This window comes from Dendropsophus ebraccatus, chromosome 8 (assembly GCF_027789765.1).
Source record: "Dendropsophus ebraccatus isolate aDenEbr1 chromosome 8, aDenEbr1.pat, whole genome shotgun sequence".
NCBI classification, from domain to species: Eukaryota; Metazoa; Chordata; class Amphibia; order Anura; family Hylidae; genus Dendropsophus; species Dendropsophus ebraccatus.
Genome location: NC_091461.1, coordinates 78636287 through 78651216, shown reverse-complemented (window position 1 = coordinate 78651216; position 14930 = coordinate 78636287). Strand labels below are relative to the sequence as shown.

The 14930-nt window shown below is 41.8% G+C and overlaps 1 protein-coding gene across 1 annotated transcript in view; it reads right to left on the bottom strand.

The window, feature by feature from the left end:
• The window catches only part of LOC138800052 (rap1 GTPase-GDP dissociation stimulator 1-A-like), a 54100-nt gene that overhangs the window by 16213 nt on the left and 22957 nt on the right, over window positions 1–14930 (bottom strand). The window contains exons 6-9 of the mRNA XM_069981860.1: window positions 12604–12729; window positions 8942–9085; window positions 8049–8180; window positions 1628–1762 (exon numbers count right to left, since the gene is read on the bottom strand). Coding sequence (XP_069837961.1) covers window positions 1628–1762; window positions 8049–8180; window positions 8942–9085; window positions 12604–12729 — 537 coding nt within the window. The remainder of the gene's footprint in view (window positions 1–1627; window positions 1763–8048; window positions 8181–8941; window positions 9086–12603; window positions 12730–14930) is intronic.

Below are 14930 nucleotides of genomic sequence, written 5' to 3'. Positions count from 1 at the left end.
CTGTATTAATGACCCCTCAGCAATTTATTTTCATGCCCTTCCAGCCACATTTCTCCAGTTGCAGCCATTTTGTTATGAATGTGTAGTGTGTTATTATCCTACATAAGAGAAAACTTTTTGTTGTTGTCCTGAATTTTTATACTACAAACCAATGAGCAATAAATACTTAAATCCTACAGTATATTACTATTCAGATGTGGAGCTTTGCCGTTTCCCAGATGGCCGCATGCTGGTCACTTGTATTTCTTTTATTGAAATGATATGGACAATGAATGACAATTTCCTCCAGCAATGACCCCTGCAGCAAATATCCTCCTATCTATGAATCCCAGGCCTGGCTCTACGAGCTCTGAACTATTATTAAAAAAATGCCTTGGATTTGGTAATTATTTTTCTTGCACGCTTCATAAGGTAATTGATGGATTACATTGTATGTGTCCTTCTGCTATGCCGGATATGATTGATGACTCGCTTAACGCTCCTGCTTACAGCATTTTCCGATTACAAGAAGAAAAATCTCTTCTAATGCATTTCTTCTCCCTCCCTGTCTTCTATTGTCCTAATAGATTTGAGACGTTTCAGAATCTGACAATAATTCAATCAAAACTGCTTTGGAATCAATACATGTAAATCCCTAAATTGAGTGTAACAAACGGAGAGGACATGTCACTGTGTTATATGAGTGTTTGAAGAATAGAGCATTTTTAACCCTTTCTTCCAGATCTGCGGGCACTGATAATATCTTGAACATGAAGGGGTTGTGTGTATTGGGATTTAGTGCTGGTTGAATTCATAGGAGATTCCATTGCATAAATCAAATGTATCAGAGAAACATGAATGAATGTGAGACATATAGCAGCTGAATACATACTGTATGTAACGTCCATTGAATGCAGGATATGCAATGTGTGAGAGACAGGATGCAGACATCTTTAATGTATCCGGTAATGTGACTGTATTAAAAAAAAAATGACCGACTTTCAGAGGAATAGATATATGGGAAGCGGTTATTTTCCTCTGCCATGGGAAAACTGGGACGTTGTAATAACCTAAAGCCTGCTTCTTGATGTGCAGCTCTTTTGAAAGATTTCAGGACCACATTGAAGACCCATAATGTGACATTCTAATCAGCAGGCAGGCAGGCATGGCAGGATCATTTCCCTTTACATAAGCCATCCGGCCAATATCATCTTTAGAGGCTAGTTGCCTCACCAAGCATTACACAGCAATCAGACCTGGCCCTCAGCAGAGGCCAGAACCAGAGAGATGTAGAGAGATGAATAAAATCCAGTGTGATACTGTACTAACAGAGAATCCGCTAAGAGGTGGTAGCATACAAAGACCACCAAGAAAGCTAGAGCACTGCCTGCCCCCATAGCTCCGATCTGGCCCGTTCCATTTTTTTATCATTAGAAAGGGGAGGGTTGGTCGGTGGCAGATCGGGTGCTATGCGGACAGGCAGTGCTCCTAACTGTCTCACTAGACCGTGGAGCACACAACTTACTGCATCAGAGCGATGCAGGTAAGAGACATACCTTCCACTTCGGCGTCTCCTGTGCAATAGAGACACATTAGCAGGTTAGATTTGTCTAACCTGCTGATATTTCCCTTTTAAATAGTACTGTACCTGGTATGGCCAAATTTCGCAGTGCACTAAGAGCAGCATGTTGTACAGCAACATCTCCATTCTCTACATGTTGTTCCAACAAGTCTAAGAGTTGGTGAACTACACCCAGCTCCACCATTCGGACACAGTTAGCACCTGTAAATAAAAAAAAGCCAATTGGTAAATTCCTCACTTTTTCAGCAAATTGTGTCTTCAAGTCTTTACTCATCAAATAGCACTGGGAGGAATAATTTATACCCTAGCCTTGGTCCCTTAGAGATCTTCTCCTGAAATAATGGAAGCTTTTTAAAGCATGATGGGAATTGTAGTTTTGCAACAGCTGGAGGCCCGAAGGTTTCCCATCCCTGGTTTAGGTTGTTCTTCATTGACCTATATTATGCATGACATGAGATGAGATAAGCTTCTTGCCTCAGTTGGCATGTAACCAGGACTAAGCAGTGCAGCAATTATACTATGTTGCAATATAGTAACATAGGCGCTCTAGTAGGATTAGCAATTATGTGCATAGCTTATATAATAAAGGAAACCAATAAATGAACTAATAAGGGTATTTGCACCACATTTTTGAACAAAAAATTGAAGTGAAATACTTGGCTTCATAGATGCATATTGGCTAAAGACGAATATTTTTCATATGTCAGTGTCTGGATATGCTATCCCCTGAGTATTCCTTATAATTTTACTCCAGCAGCTGGCTAGTAATAATGTCCCTCTTCTTTCACTACACATATAATCATTTTCTGTTTTGTCCATCACTATCTTTTTCTAATCTTCCCCCACACATTTAACATCGCCGCCAGTTCTTACTGATTCAAGCTTTTCAATCTCCACTGTGTAAGGATGTCAGATACTTAATCTTAGTCCGGTTGGGACATCCTAATGGAAGTGAACACCTTCTGGAGCAATATACAAGATGATGACATATCTATCAGCTCTGATGTTAAATGCTTCTTCATTCTTTAACAGTAAGGAAAGAAAATAGGTCACTCCTCTCATCCGTACCCTCTTCACAGTCACCTCTCTTTAAATTACAAGTGAAAACTATAGTGCCCACGGGAACTGTTAGATTACATGTACAAGGTGGAATAGAGGACACAAGGTAACCACAGCGAGGGACCACAATATGGGGGTTATGCTTAGATACTGAAGATTTTATTTTGCCCTATACAATACCTGTACAGAACACTACAAAGGGAGATCATTGCTTTTTGTGCATTTTTTTTTTTAAATACTAATATAAAGAAAAATCTTCATGCCAAAAGTAGAGTGCATGTGATATTTTTAAACAGGTACATAACTGAATGTGAAGCAGTTTAGTTGTTCATCTCTATTAGAATAATTCATTTTTGCACCAAAGAAGAAATTGCACTAAATTTTGTGCAAAGATTAAAAATTGTGCAAAGATTTAGTGCAACAATTTTTCATTTCACGACCAGGTATAACATTTACTCATGTTTGAGTTTTTTTATGCAAATGAGGAAAAGTGTGCAAAACTCAAAGGCTTTTGCGCATATTAGATACATTTCATGCAAAAAAAAAAAACTAGTGCTCACACACACAAAAAATGATACATTTTCCCCCATAAGGTAAATTTTTTTCCCTACTGGCAATTTTTTTTGAGGCTTTAGTTACATCATGTAACTAAAGGAGAAGAGAGAAAAATGCCACACCAAAAAAGGCCATGTGGGTAAGGCATATTATAAACTTCCATTGATTTTCAGTGCAGACACCAGGAAGCACCGGGTCAGGCGGGGAGTCAGCCGGGATAGGAGGAAGTTTGCCAGACCCGGAAGAAGGAGGAGGGGGGAGCGCAGGGGGCATGATTGCTCTTGTGTGATGAGCGGCTCCCCCCTGCTCCTGGCGGCATCAGCGGCGGCATCAGGCAAGTGATAGGCATAACCCAACTACTACTCCCATCACCTGCTCATACTATGAGCAGGTGATAGGAGTAGTAGTTCAGTGTATATAGCTCAGTGCGGCGGGCGGCGGGAGTGCGGCGGATCGGCGGCCGTACCAATGATGGAGATCGGCCCTGGTACTATTCCCCCATCATCTGCTCACACTATGAGCAGATGATGGGGGGGAATAGTACTGTGTATAGGTGGCGGCGGCAGCACCAAGCAGGGAGGGAGGGGTTAGGTAGATGCACCGGCACATCTCTCCCTCCCTGCTCGGTGCCCTGCAAATGTACTGATTGAATACATATATGGAATACTTTGGGGAGCAAGAACATTCAATAAAGCACACTGTACATAACATTACATTAGTTTACATAGACATCCATAGACACAATAAAGTCCCATAGACTTCTACATATAGTGCGCCCCCTGCTGGACACTCCATAGGAATTACACCGTTCGTTGTGACGTCACTGTTTCTGAGAGAATTCTAACACTCCATGATCTACTAAATTAAGGGAAATAGCCCTATATGTGCATTTCCCATAATTAATGTACATTAGAAATTTGTATAACTTTCCATAAGTAATAACATATCAAAAAATATATTTGGCCGGACTTCTCCTTTAATAGCCAATGCTGAGAGACTGGCTCAGCTTTCTTTTATGAGGATCAAGAGCCCGTTCCATATCCCCACTGGTCTGGCGCGCTGATCCTCAAGGCTCCAGACAGGCAGAGGAAAACGTCAATCAAAAAGACTTGCTCAGCTGCAGAAATCAAGTCTTGCAGAGCTAATGGTGCGTTTACACAGGCAGATTTATCTGACAGATTTTGGAAGCCAAAACCCGGAATGGATTTGAAAAAAGGAGAAATCTCAGTCTTTCCTTTATAACCCGTTCAGTGGCGTAGCTAAAGGCTGATGGGCCCTGGTGCAAAATGTTAGCTTGGGGCCCCCCATCTCACCCGATCAGGCAAAGTCATATCTAACGTTATATCCAATTAATCTAAAGTGCCACCATGTTTTAATGCACTGCCACTGCCTCCACCTCATGTACTGCACTACTGCCCCCTATAATTAATGGACTGTACTGTGTCATTGTCTAATCATTGTATTCCAATCTTTGACTCTCCAGCTGAAAAACTACAACTCTCATCATAAACTGCCAGTTGGAAACGATGGGGGTTGTAGTGCTGCAACCTGAAGAGCCACATGCTGCAAAACTAGAACTCCCATAATAAACTGTCAGCAGGGCACGATGAAGTTTGAACTTCTGCAACCTGGAGAATCACCTGCAGTCCTATGTAACACCACAGATAACAGTGATATCCCTCTGAGTACAGATAATGTAGTAGTCACCTGCAGTCCTATGTAACACCACAGATAACAGTGATATCCCTCTGAGTACAGATAATGTAGTAGTCACTTGCAGTCCTATGTAACACCACATAACACAGTGGTATCTCTGAGTACAGATAATGTAGTAGATTTCACCTGCAGTCCTATGTAACAGCACAGATAACACAGTGATATCTCTGAGTACAGATCATGTAGTAGATGTCACCTGCAGTCCTATGTAACACCACAAATAACACAGTGATATCCCTCTGAGTACAGATAATGTAGTAGTCACCTGCAGTCCTATGTAACAGCACAGATAACACAGTGATATCTCGGAGTACAGATAATGTAGATGTCACCTGCAGTCCTATGTAACACCACAGATAACACAGTGATATCTCTGAGTACAGATAATGTAGTAGCTGTCACCTCGGGGCGCCCCTACTAAATGATGTTCTACAAAATAAGAAAAGTGTCATACAGTGACTCACAGGTAATGTATTCTTTGATCTGAGGCGTCACTTTCCCTTTTCCTCTCCATCCGGCCCAGACCTCCATGATGATTCCTTCCAGATACGTTTCATCTTTTCAGAACCTGCGAGACAAACAATTTAGGCTCCGCACATTCTAGCAACTTCCTTTCCTTTCTCCCTCCTGTAGGCTCCCAAAGTAACTGCGCTGTGTGGGATGCCCCCTGTATGTAGGATCCCCTGCTGTGCCCCCTGTATGTAGGATTCCCTTTTGTGCCCCCATGAGTTAATAATGCCCCCAGAGGTGCCCCCATGAGCCAATAATGCCCCCAGAGATGCCCCCATGAGCTAATAATGCCCCTAGAGGTGCCCCCATAAACTAATAATGCCCCCAGAGGTGCCCCCATATACTAATAATGCCCCCAGAGGTGGCCCCATGAGCTAATAATGCCCCCAGAGGTGCCCCCATATACCAATAATGCCCCCAGAGGTGCCCCCATATACCAATAATGCCCCCAGAGGGGCCCCCATATACTAATAATGCCCCCATGAACTAATAATGCCCCTAGAGGTGCCCCCTATGAACTAATAATGCCCCCAGAGGTGCCCCATGAACTAATAATGCCCCCAGAGTTTCCCCCATGAGCTATTAATGCCACCAGAGGTTCCCCCATATACTAATAATGCCCCCAGAGATGCCCCCATGAACTAATAATGCCCCCAGAGGTGCCCCCATGAGCTAATAATGCCCCCAGAGGTGCCACCATATATTAATAATGCCCCCAGAGGTGCCACCATGAGCTAATAATGCCCCCAGTGGTGCCCCCATATACTAATAATGCCCCCAGAGGTGCCCCCATGAGCTAATAATGCTCCCAGAGGTGCCCCCATATACTAATAATGCCCCCAGAGGTGCCCCCATATACTAATAATGCCCCCAGAGGTGCCCCCATGAACTAATAATGCCCCCAGAGGTGCCCCCATATACTAATAATGCCCCAGAGGTGCCCCCATATACTAATAATGCCCCCAGAGGTACCCCCATATACTAATAATGCCCCTAGAGGTGCCCCCATGAACTAATAATGCCCCCAGAGGTGCCAACATATACTAATAATGCCCCCAGAGGTGCCCCCATACATTAATAATGCCCCAGAGGTGCCCCCATATACTAATAATGCCCCCAGAGGTGGCCCTCATGAACTAATAATGCCCCCAGAGGTGCCCTCATATACTAATAATGCCCCCAGAGGCGTCCCCATATACTAATTATGCCCCCAGAGGTGCCCCCATATACTAATAATGCCCCCAGAGGTGCCCCCCATGAACTAATAATGCCCCCAGAGGTGCCCCCCATGAACTAATAATGCCCCCAGAGGTGCCCCCCATGAACTAATAATGCCCCCAGAGGTGCCCCCCATGAACTAATAATGCCCCCAGAGGTGCCCCTAAAAAAACAAACATCCTACTCACCTAATTCGCGCTGTGTGGCTGCAGGCAGCAGCTCTTCCTCCTCTTCGGGCTCCATCTTGCGAGCCGCAGGGACGGGACTTCCAGCAGGCGTGATGACGTCACATCATCACGACTGCCGGAGAGGTCACGTCCCGGCCTCCCATAGGCTGCTGGTATGAAGTGCCGTCAGCCTATGGGAGGGAATACAGGAGGAGGACACTGACAGGTCCTGCTCCTATATTCTGATCGTTTTAATGTTCCGCCCGCTCACTGTGCGGGCGGAACATCAAAGAGATCAGTGCATCCCGAGAAGCTGCGCGGCCGCAGCTTCTCGGGATGCTCAGAGACAAGTGGCAAGGGGGGCCGTGCGGGCCCCCCTAGCGTAGGGGCCCGGTCGCCATGGCGACCGCTGCGACCCATATAGCTACGCCACTGGACCCGTTCCCTGTTTATGGTCTGTTCCTGGCTTTGGCTTAAAAAATCTGTCAGATAAATCTGCCTGTGTAAACGCATTCTGCGTGTAACTTTTGCATTGGCAGAAGCTGAGAAGCAATCGGGTGTAACACACAAAAGCAAAAACCAGGCCCAGTTAACACCAGGCTACTGCACATTCCTGACCCTGGTACTCTGTTTTATTGGATTTAGTATACTGGATTTGGTCAGTAACAATATGGTGGTGATGGTTGTGGTGTGGTGGTTATATTTTCCCCTTGTATACTAGTATTATTGGCAATATTGATCTCAGTATACAGAATTTGTTTAGTAACAGTATGGCGGTAATATTTATGGTGATAATATTAATATTTCCTATATACTGGTATTATTGGTAATATTGGTCTTGGTCGGGAAGGGGGGCCGGAGTTGACCTCTTGCAACAGGGTCCAAGAGACATTAGCTATGCCCCTGCCTAGCACCATGCCCCTGTTGTAATAACCTACCAAAGCCTGTTTGCAATGCATAAAAATTCACAATTTTAATCATGCAATACCTTACAGAAGTTTCTGTTTGGATCGCTATACCCTTTATTTTCCTGACAGCAGCCACAAAGATGGTGCCAAATGCTTATCTTTCATACCTCCTTAACTAACTGCTGTATCTCCATTGCTTCCAACTCTCCTGGTAACCATTCCATTATAGGAACCGTTTGAAAGCAAGATTTGTTTTAATAACAAAAAGTAAACGTTTAGTTGTATTATTATACTTCCCATGATCTCAGGAATAATTACTTTGTATATATATTTTGTATATAAAACAGACATTACCATTTCTTGCAAAATTAGCAATGGCGAGTGCTCCAGTCATCTGAAGTAGAGTGTGCCGAGTGGTTAACCATAAAGGAATATTCTGGTAGACTACACCACAGCCATGGTCAAAAAGTTTCTGCATGGATTCATCTGCCAAATGACAACACACACAGAAATAACTTACAGCTAGAAATGCTAATTCACTTGATATTAAAGTGATACTGTCACCCCCTATTTGCATTTTGACTGCTCTCTACAGGTGTAAAGAGCAAATTTTACAGCTTTCATTACTTATTTTATATCACACCTCATGGTGCTTGTTCTGGTAAAAAGTCGTTTTTTTTATCACCTGTAGATTGGTATATGTGGGTGAGGCCTTGTGGCCTATGTGCCACATTGCTCCGCCCCTAGCACCACATAGCCCCGCCCCATCAGTGACGTCATCGTTGCATAGGTCCCGCCCCTCAGCGGCCATTGGTGTGGGACAATCTAGGGGGGTGGGGCCTAGAGCTTTAGGCTGGCCCTTCCAATGACTGCACATCTGAACATCTTTCACATTTAACTTAAAAGAACAGACCCCTCTACCTATTATTGCCTATATGCAACAGGTTGCTGTAAAGCATATCTCTATGTGCTGTTAAAAATGTACAAGGAATGAAATAAAAAATTAAATTAGATAATCAGGAGATGTCATTCATTTTAATGTTCTCAGTAAAAGAAATGCTGAGAAAGTTGGGGAACCTGATAAATATCAGTAAAATTGGACCACAGTGATAAAAACCTTGAAGAGGATGAAGAATTTTTGAAATTTTATTAGAGTTGGGTTCGCTTTCTAAAGTAATTATATCAGAAACTGGTTTTATTGTATTTTCCCCTGTTGTTGTCTATAACAGAACAATCTAAATACTTACCTCCGAGAAGCAATGACACAATCAGGTCTGATGATGACTTCATTGTACACATGTCCTCTGCCTGTGAACTGTCCTGTAGCCTCTGGAGTATATCACATAGGGTCTCCTGAACAGAAGCGTCTACTAGTTGTATCTTAAGGGGTTCTGAAGACATAAAAACTTCAGTGTCATACAATAAAAACACGATAATATCTAATATAATAAAACATTGTTACCATTTTTTTTAAACAATAGCTCGGTCTAAAGAGTGAATTTAGTCATACACATACATACATGTTCTATATTATGATAAGATGTCACCATGTGCATCTAGGGTAACAATGGATTCCCCTATTGAATTGATGTGTTTACCAATATAATAAACTGAGATTGCAAGTGATGGTGGTGGTAAACTATGGTTGGTCAATATGTCTTTATAGTCCTTATAGTCTGACCATATCACATGCACCTAATTTTTACAGATCTATGTACATTCCCCTAGGAAGGAAACACTGTATGTAAATAAAGCCATAAATGTCACCTGTCCTCTGTTGCTACATTCACTAAAGTGTTTACATCCCACTAGACTCTGGGGGAAGTGGTAGAAGGCTTTTCCTGGAGTAGCGGTTCAAGTTTCAAGCTGATGGATACAAATAGGTCTGACAGATATAGGAATGTGTAGTGTCAACTACAGCTTTAATAGAAGGGAAATCATGTTGTTTGCCTACTTTAGGTTTTTAAAGGGAACCAATCAGCCCAATAGCACACTAATAGGGGTAATTCCTATTTAAGAAGTGGTCCATGTTTTTCCTTTTTTTTCGTTTTTGTCCATATCATGTGAACATAACATTGCAACTCTGCGTTTCGTTACTGCAACTGGGTCATGTGATTAGCAGTCTAACCCACATTAAATCACAGTGCTTAATGTGTCAGAGAAAGTGGTCTGTCCTGGGTCAGCTGACCTCCTGTAAATTACAGGATGACATCATCACCTACCAGATCCCCCCTGTCAGCTCATAGGCCTCTCTCCTCTAATGCCAGTTCTATAGGGGAGATTTATCAAACCCTGAGCAAGGGTGCAATGGAGCAATTGTTCATAGCAACCAATCAGATTCCAGCTTTCGAAAATGAATGAAGCAATCTGAGTTGAATAACTGCTCCACTGTATCTTTGCACAGGGGTTGATAAATCTTCCCCCATGTGTTTGCTGCTGCTATCTCTATGGAATCCAGATATACAGTGGTCCCTCAACATACGATATTACCTGGTTCCAGGACGACCATTGTATGTTGAAAGCATTGTATTTTGAGACCAAAATTCTATGGAAAACTGACCCAGGTAAAAAGCAGCACAGGACATGTAATATTACACTGTAATGGCCCAGAACGGTATTTATTGTCAGGCGTCTGGAGGTGAATTGTTGCCATTGGCAACTCTAGACTGTCTGTATTGGGGCCTATGTATTTGTTTCTTTTTCCTAGCCTCTCTTGTGGTGGTATTTTAAATGAGCATTGTTTTCTGTCATATATTTATTTAATATGTTGCTATGTATTAATCTCCAATGAAACAAGTGTTGAGCTTGATCAGTGCTCCTCCCCTGCAACCTATCAGACTCTAGTGATTGGCCAGGGGAAAGCTGGCTCTGCCCACCTTCTACCCAGAGGGCTGTGCGGGTCTTGTCAGTTGGCAGTTGGGGATCTGGCTCTGCCAGAGCCGCATCTGGCCTCCTTACATCACCTCAGTAATCCTGTCAGACTTCATGGTCAGCCCCCTAACCTGTTTCCAGTCAGCCATAAGGATCAATTTGTGTTTTCTAAGTCTCAGCAGGACATTCTCTGTATTTATTAGTGCCTGCTGTTGGATTGGTGAGATGTTTGAGGGTCTCCCGCTCACCATCTATATCTTCCTGGCTCTCAAGTCATTGTGTCCATGCGTCTTCCTCCTACATGCTAGTGAGCGTCGACAGCGCCAATTTCTCTCAAGACAGTATGTCTATGCGTCTTCCTCCTGCAAGTCAGTGAGTGTTGGCAGCGGCATTTTCTCTCAGTAACTCAAGTATCTACTCACACGTACCCTTATAAAGGCTAAAAGCTATAAAGTCCCTGGAACAGGTCTATCCACATTATCCTTGAAATCCTCTTTACCAAGTGTGCTTGATCAAGCCAACATATGTTCACTATGACATGCCCCTGTATTGGAGTGTACAAAGTTATCCTTCTAGTAAAGTTTCCATATACTTTCACTGCTACTGTGTGAAGACTTTTATTAAAAAATATTCCCTCGTGTGTATGCTGAGAGGAGAAGGGCCCCGGCACCCTCGGACCCCACCGTGACAGGAAGGTTACAGAAGGGGAGAACTAAGGTTGCACTACACCACCCAGCAACACACCCTCAGCATATTACAGTACATCGAAACACCATATTCAGAGAATCACTACTAGACAGCCAACCAGTGCATGCATTTCAGTAATACTGGGGTTTTAACAGTAAAATGGCCACTTTCATTGGTTGATAATCTAGTTATTTACATGTGCTGCAGGTCCTGACTGTCTGTAGCATTGTATATTGAGTCTGGTCTCAAGTTACGATGGTCCAGAAAGGAACATTGTATGTTGAAAATATTGTATCTTGAGGCCATTGTAAGTTGAGGGACCACTGTACTGTACTGTACCATCATACATGTCCCCTGAGACAGTTGTGTAGTTAGTATCTGTTTTATCACTGTTTACTGCAGAAATGAAGTGAGAGTAAGGGGGAGAGGTGACAGTATATATATATATATATATATATATATATATATATATATATATATATATTAATAATAATTATTGATTAGAACATTGTTAAATTTTTTCAATCTAGTTTACTTCAGTATTATAAAGGGTAATAGCTAAATAGAGCTTGAAATCCTTTTAAATGTATTGTTAAAATAACAGCTGAAACTAAAGCCCTGACTATAATTACATTTATTAAGAGATTAATGTACACTGAATTTTGGATGTAAATAATGATGTGATGTTAAATTGTGGCTAATCACGTTATGAGTAGAAAGTTTATATATATTTGTACTTAAATGTGTTTTTCTCTAGATTTTCTTTAACAACTAATAATGCATGTTTCTAAGTTGATTTTTCCGCTTTCTTCATTAGTGTTTTTGATAGATAACCAGTTTAGTGCAATAGGGCGCAGCACTGTTATTTCTTTTAATTTGATTTTCCTAGAGTTCCCATTCTATAGCCAAATTAATTTAGAAGATCGCAATGTTTACAAAATGTTTTTCTTTTCCCACAAGCAACTCATCAAATATGCATGAATGTTTCATACGTTAGCAATTATATACTGGTCGGGAACACTTTTACCTTGATAGTCAAGTCAATAGCAAAGGATTGATAGATTCAGTTTAAGCCAGCAACACATTGCAATTGCTCTGTCCCATCTGGCAGTGAAACATAATGGTGTACTCTAACAGATGCCAGTTATTGCCAATCCTCTGTGAAATCCCGCTTTCTTCACAAGGATGAAGCTTGCACATACCCATCCATTCTGACCTGTTCTGTCTTGATACACATGGCTTCCCACTAGACCCACTTCAGCCAGCTAAAATTCTCTGTTCATTACACAGGCGTTAAGCTTTTGAGTCGGGGAATTGGTTGTGTTACAAATACTGTGTTACATATACGTACCATGCTCTGCCAGCATCTGGAGGACCTCAATAATAATTTCAACCCTTTCATGGTTTTCTGCCCTCTTCAGCTGCTTTACCAGCTGCTTAACAACCATGGTTTTGCTTAAGGCTTCTTTAGCACTTTCTGCAACACAAAAGAAAAGAAGATAAGGATTACCACTTCATTTTTCTTAACTTCTATCGACAAGAAGTGGTATTTTAATTTATCCTCTTATCACACGACAGACTTGTGTACAGCCCTGCCTGTACAAATGAACTGTGTACAAGATATCTCATTCATTGGTAAAATCATGAGAGCAGGTTCATATACCGGCTGAAACACATGCCCAAATCTAAAGGTGCTGAAGGCCTCAAGGAGGGAAGAGTTTTTAAAGGGAAACTATCGGCAGGTTAGGCAAAGCTAATGTGCCGATAGCTCGCTATTGTGCACAGGGCTTTAATGATGGTTTGTTACCTTCATCCTCAGCTCCATTCCTGTTCAGTTTGTAGTGTAATCCTGCATCTGGTAAGGTCGTTTGGAGCACGGAGGGCATGGCTACCACCCCCAGAGCACTAATCCAGCCTGCCTCTGGATGGCCTACTCCACTGATAACCATTAGAAGGTACAGGTCAGCCAGGGGAGGATCGGCACTCTGGGGGAGGTAGTACCACCTCCATCACTTCAAACCCTGTGCGCAACAGGGAGCAACAGGTTTTTCCTGTCTGGTTAGTTTTCCTTTAATATGAGACTTAATATTAAAACAAGTTTAGGAAAAACAGGGGCAACATCAGAAAATATTATTTCAAGAGAATTCAGATTTCAAATCCACAATACCTGAATGTGAACATGACTGCTATAAACATATATCTATCCTAAGAAAAAGGTAACAAGGAAATAATATAAGGGCAGACAGGAAGGTCTTTTTCTGCTGACAATCTTTTATGTTTCCACACTAAGGATCTAAGACATTTGCCCCCTTTTCCATCCCTTTTGTCTATTTAGTCTGAAACCTATGACACACATTAGTAATAAACAATAGCTGTTGTTATTTTACTATCATGACACACATGTCTGCAGCCTTTCAAAAAAAGAAACCATTTTGTAAGGGATATCCCACTTCTTGTGATTAAATTATTGGCACTTTCGCCCACTGGTGAAAATACATGGCCAAATGTGTTTAGCAGCTAAAAGTAAATGGCATCTTAAATGCAAGAAAGAAAGTAGTAATAATGAAAGTAACTTGACCAATCCTTTAACACACATTATTTAGTATGCTGCACAGCTTGCTGTTGACTTAACTAAAGGTTTGGTCATTTTAATCAGAGTAACGCATTGGGAAACGAGAAACCTAAGCCCCAGGAAATGACTGGCCGCTCTTTTTAATTAGCTAGAACAACTCTGCCAAATGCTTTCTATAGTGAAATTAGATGCTAAACCTTTTTATCAAAGACCTTTGTAATATTATGTGTTTTTGCATGAATACTGTTGCTGTAGGGTTGGAAAGTTGATTAGTAATTGCTCTTTCCACGTATATAATAACATTATCAAAACTGTATTACTAAATGTAATTATATAAAAAGGTTTAGTAATGCTTTTCCCCTGCATACATCTCATACATTTCATTCTGATGTGAAATAAGAAACAAAAAGGTTTTCTATGTATGGTGTAAATTAGTTTTTTTTTTTAATTAAATGCAACATTTGATTTAAAGTAAAGATATACTTCTTTATAAATGTTGAAGTGATTTTTCAATATTATGGTGGCATTAGTGCAACTGACGCTTTTGCCTATCCTTCTGCATCACATCTACAGTATTACCTATAAGCAATGCAGGATATACGTGCAAATAAATGGACCTAACTGTTAAGTTTATCCAGGCTTCTCGATTCATGGCCTATATTTAGGATAAATCATTAAAGGAGAAGTCCTGCGAAATTCAAAATGGGCTGGCCGTCAGGGGTTGAATGAACTTAATTAACCAGGTATACTCAACAGTCCTCGTGCCTCCATAGAGCCGCTCTTGGGTCCCGCTGACAGCCAACAGCTGTCATTTTCAGCTGGAATCCATGTGCCAGGCTCTCCCAGCTGCAATATCAGCTGATCGATTTCCCACTCAGCCAGTCAGTGACTGGGGCAGGGTACTGGTTATGTGATGTTGCAGCTTGAGAAGCTGCAGGACACAAATGGCTATCCGCTGGACCAAGGAACAGTGCTACAGGACATGACAATAGGTAAATATACTTTATTTTGTTCCTGCACCCCCTGCCTTATTTTTTTTTTTCACAGGACTTCTCCTTTAATAAATAATTGGTTGGGTTTCCCCAGAACTAATAATAATTAACTAA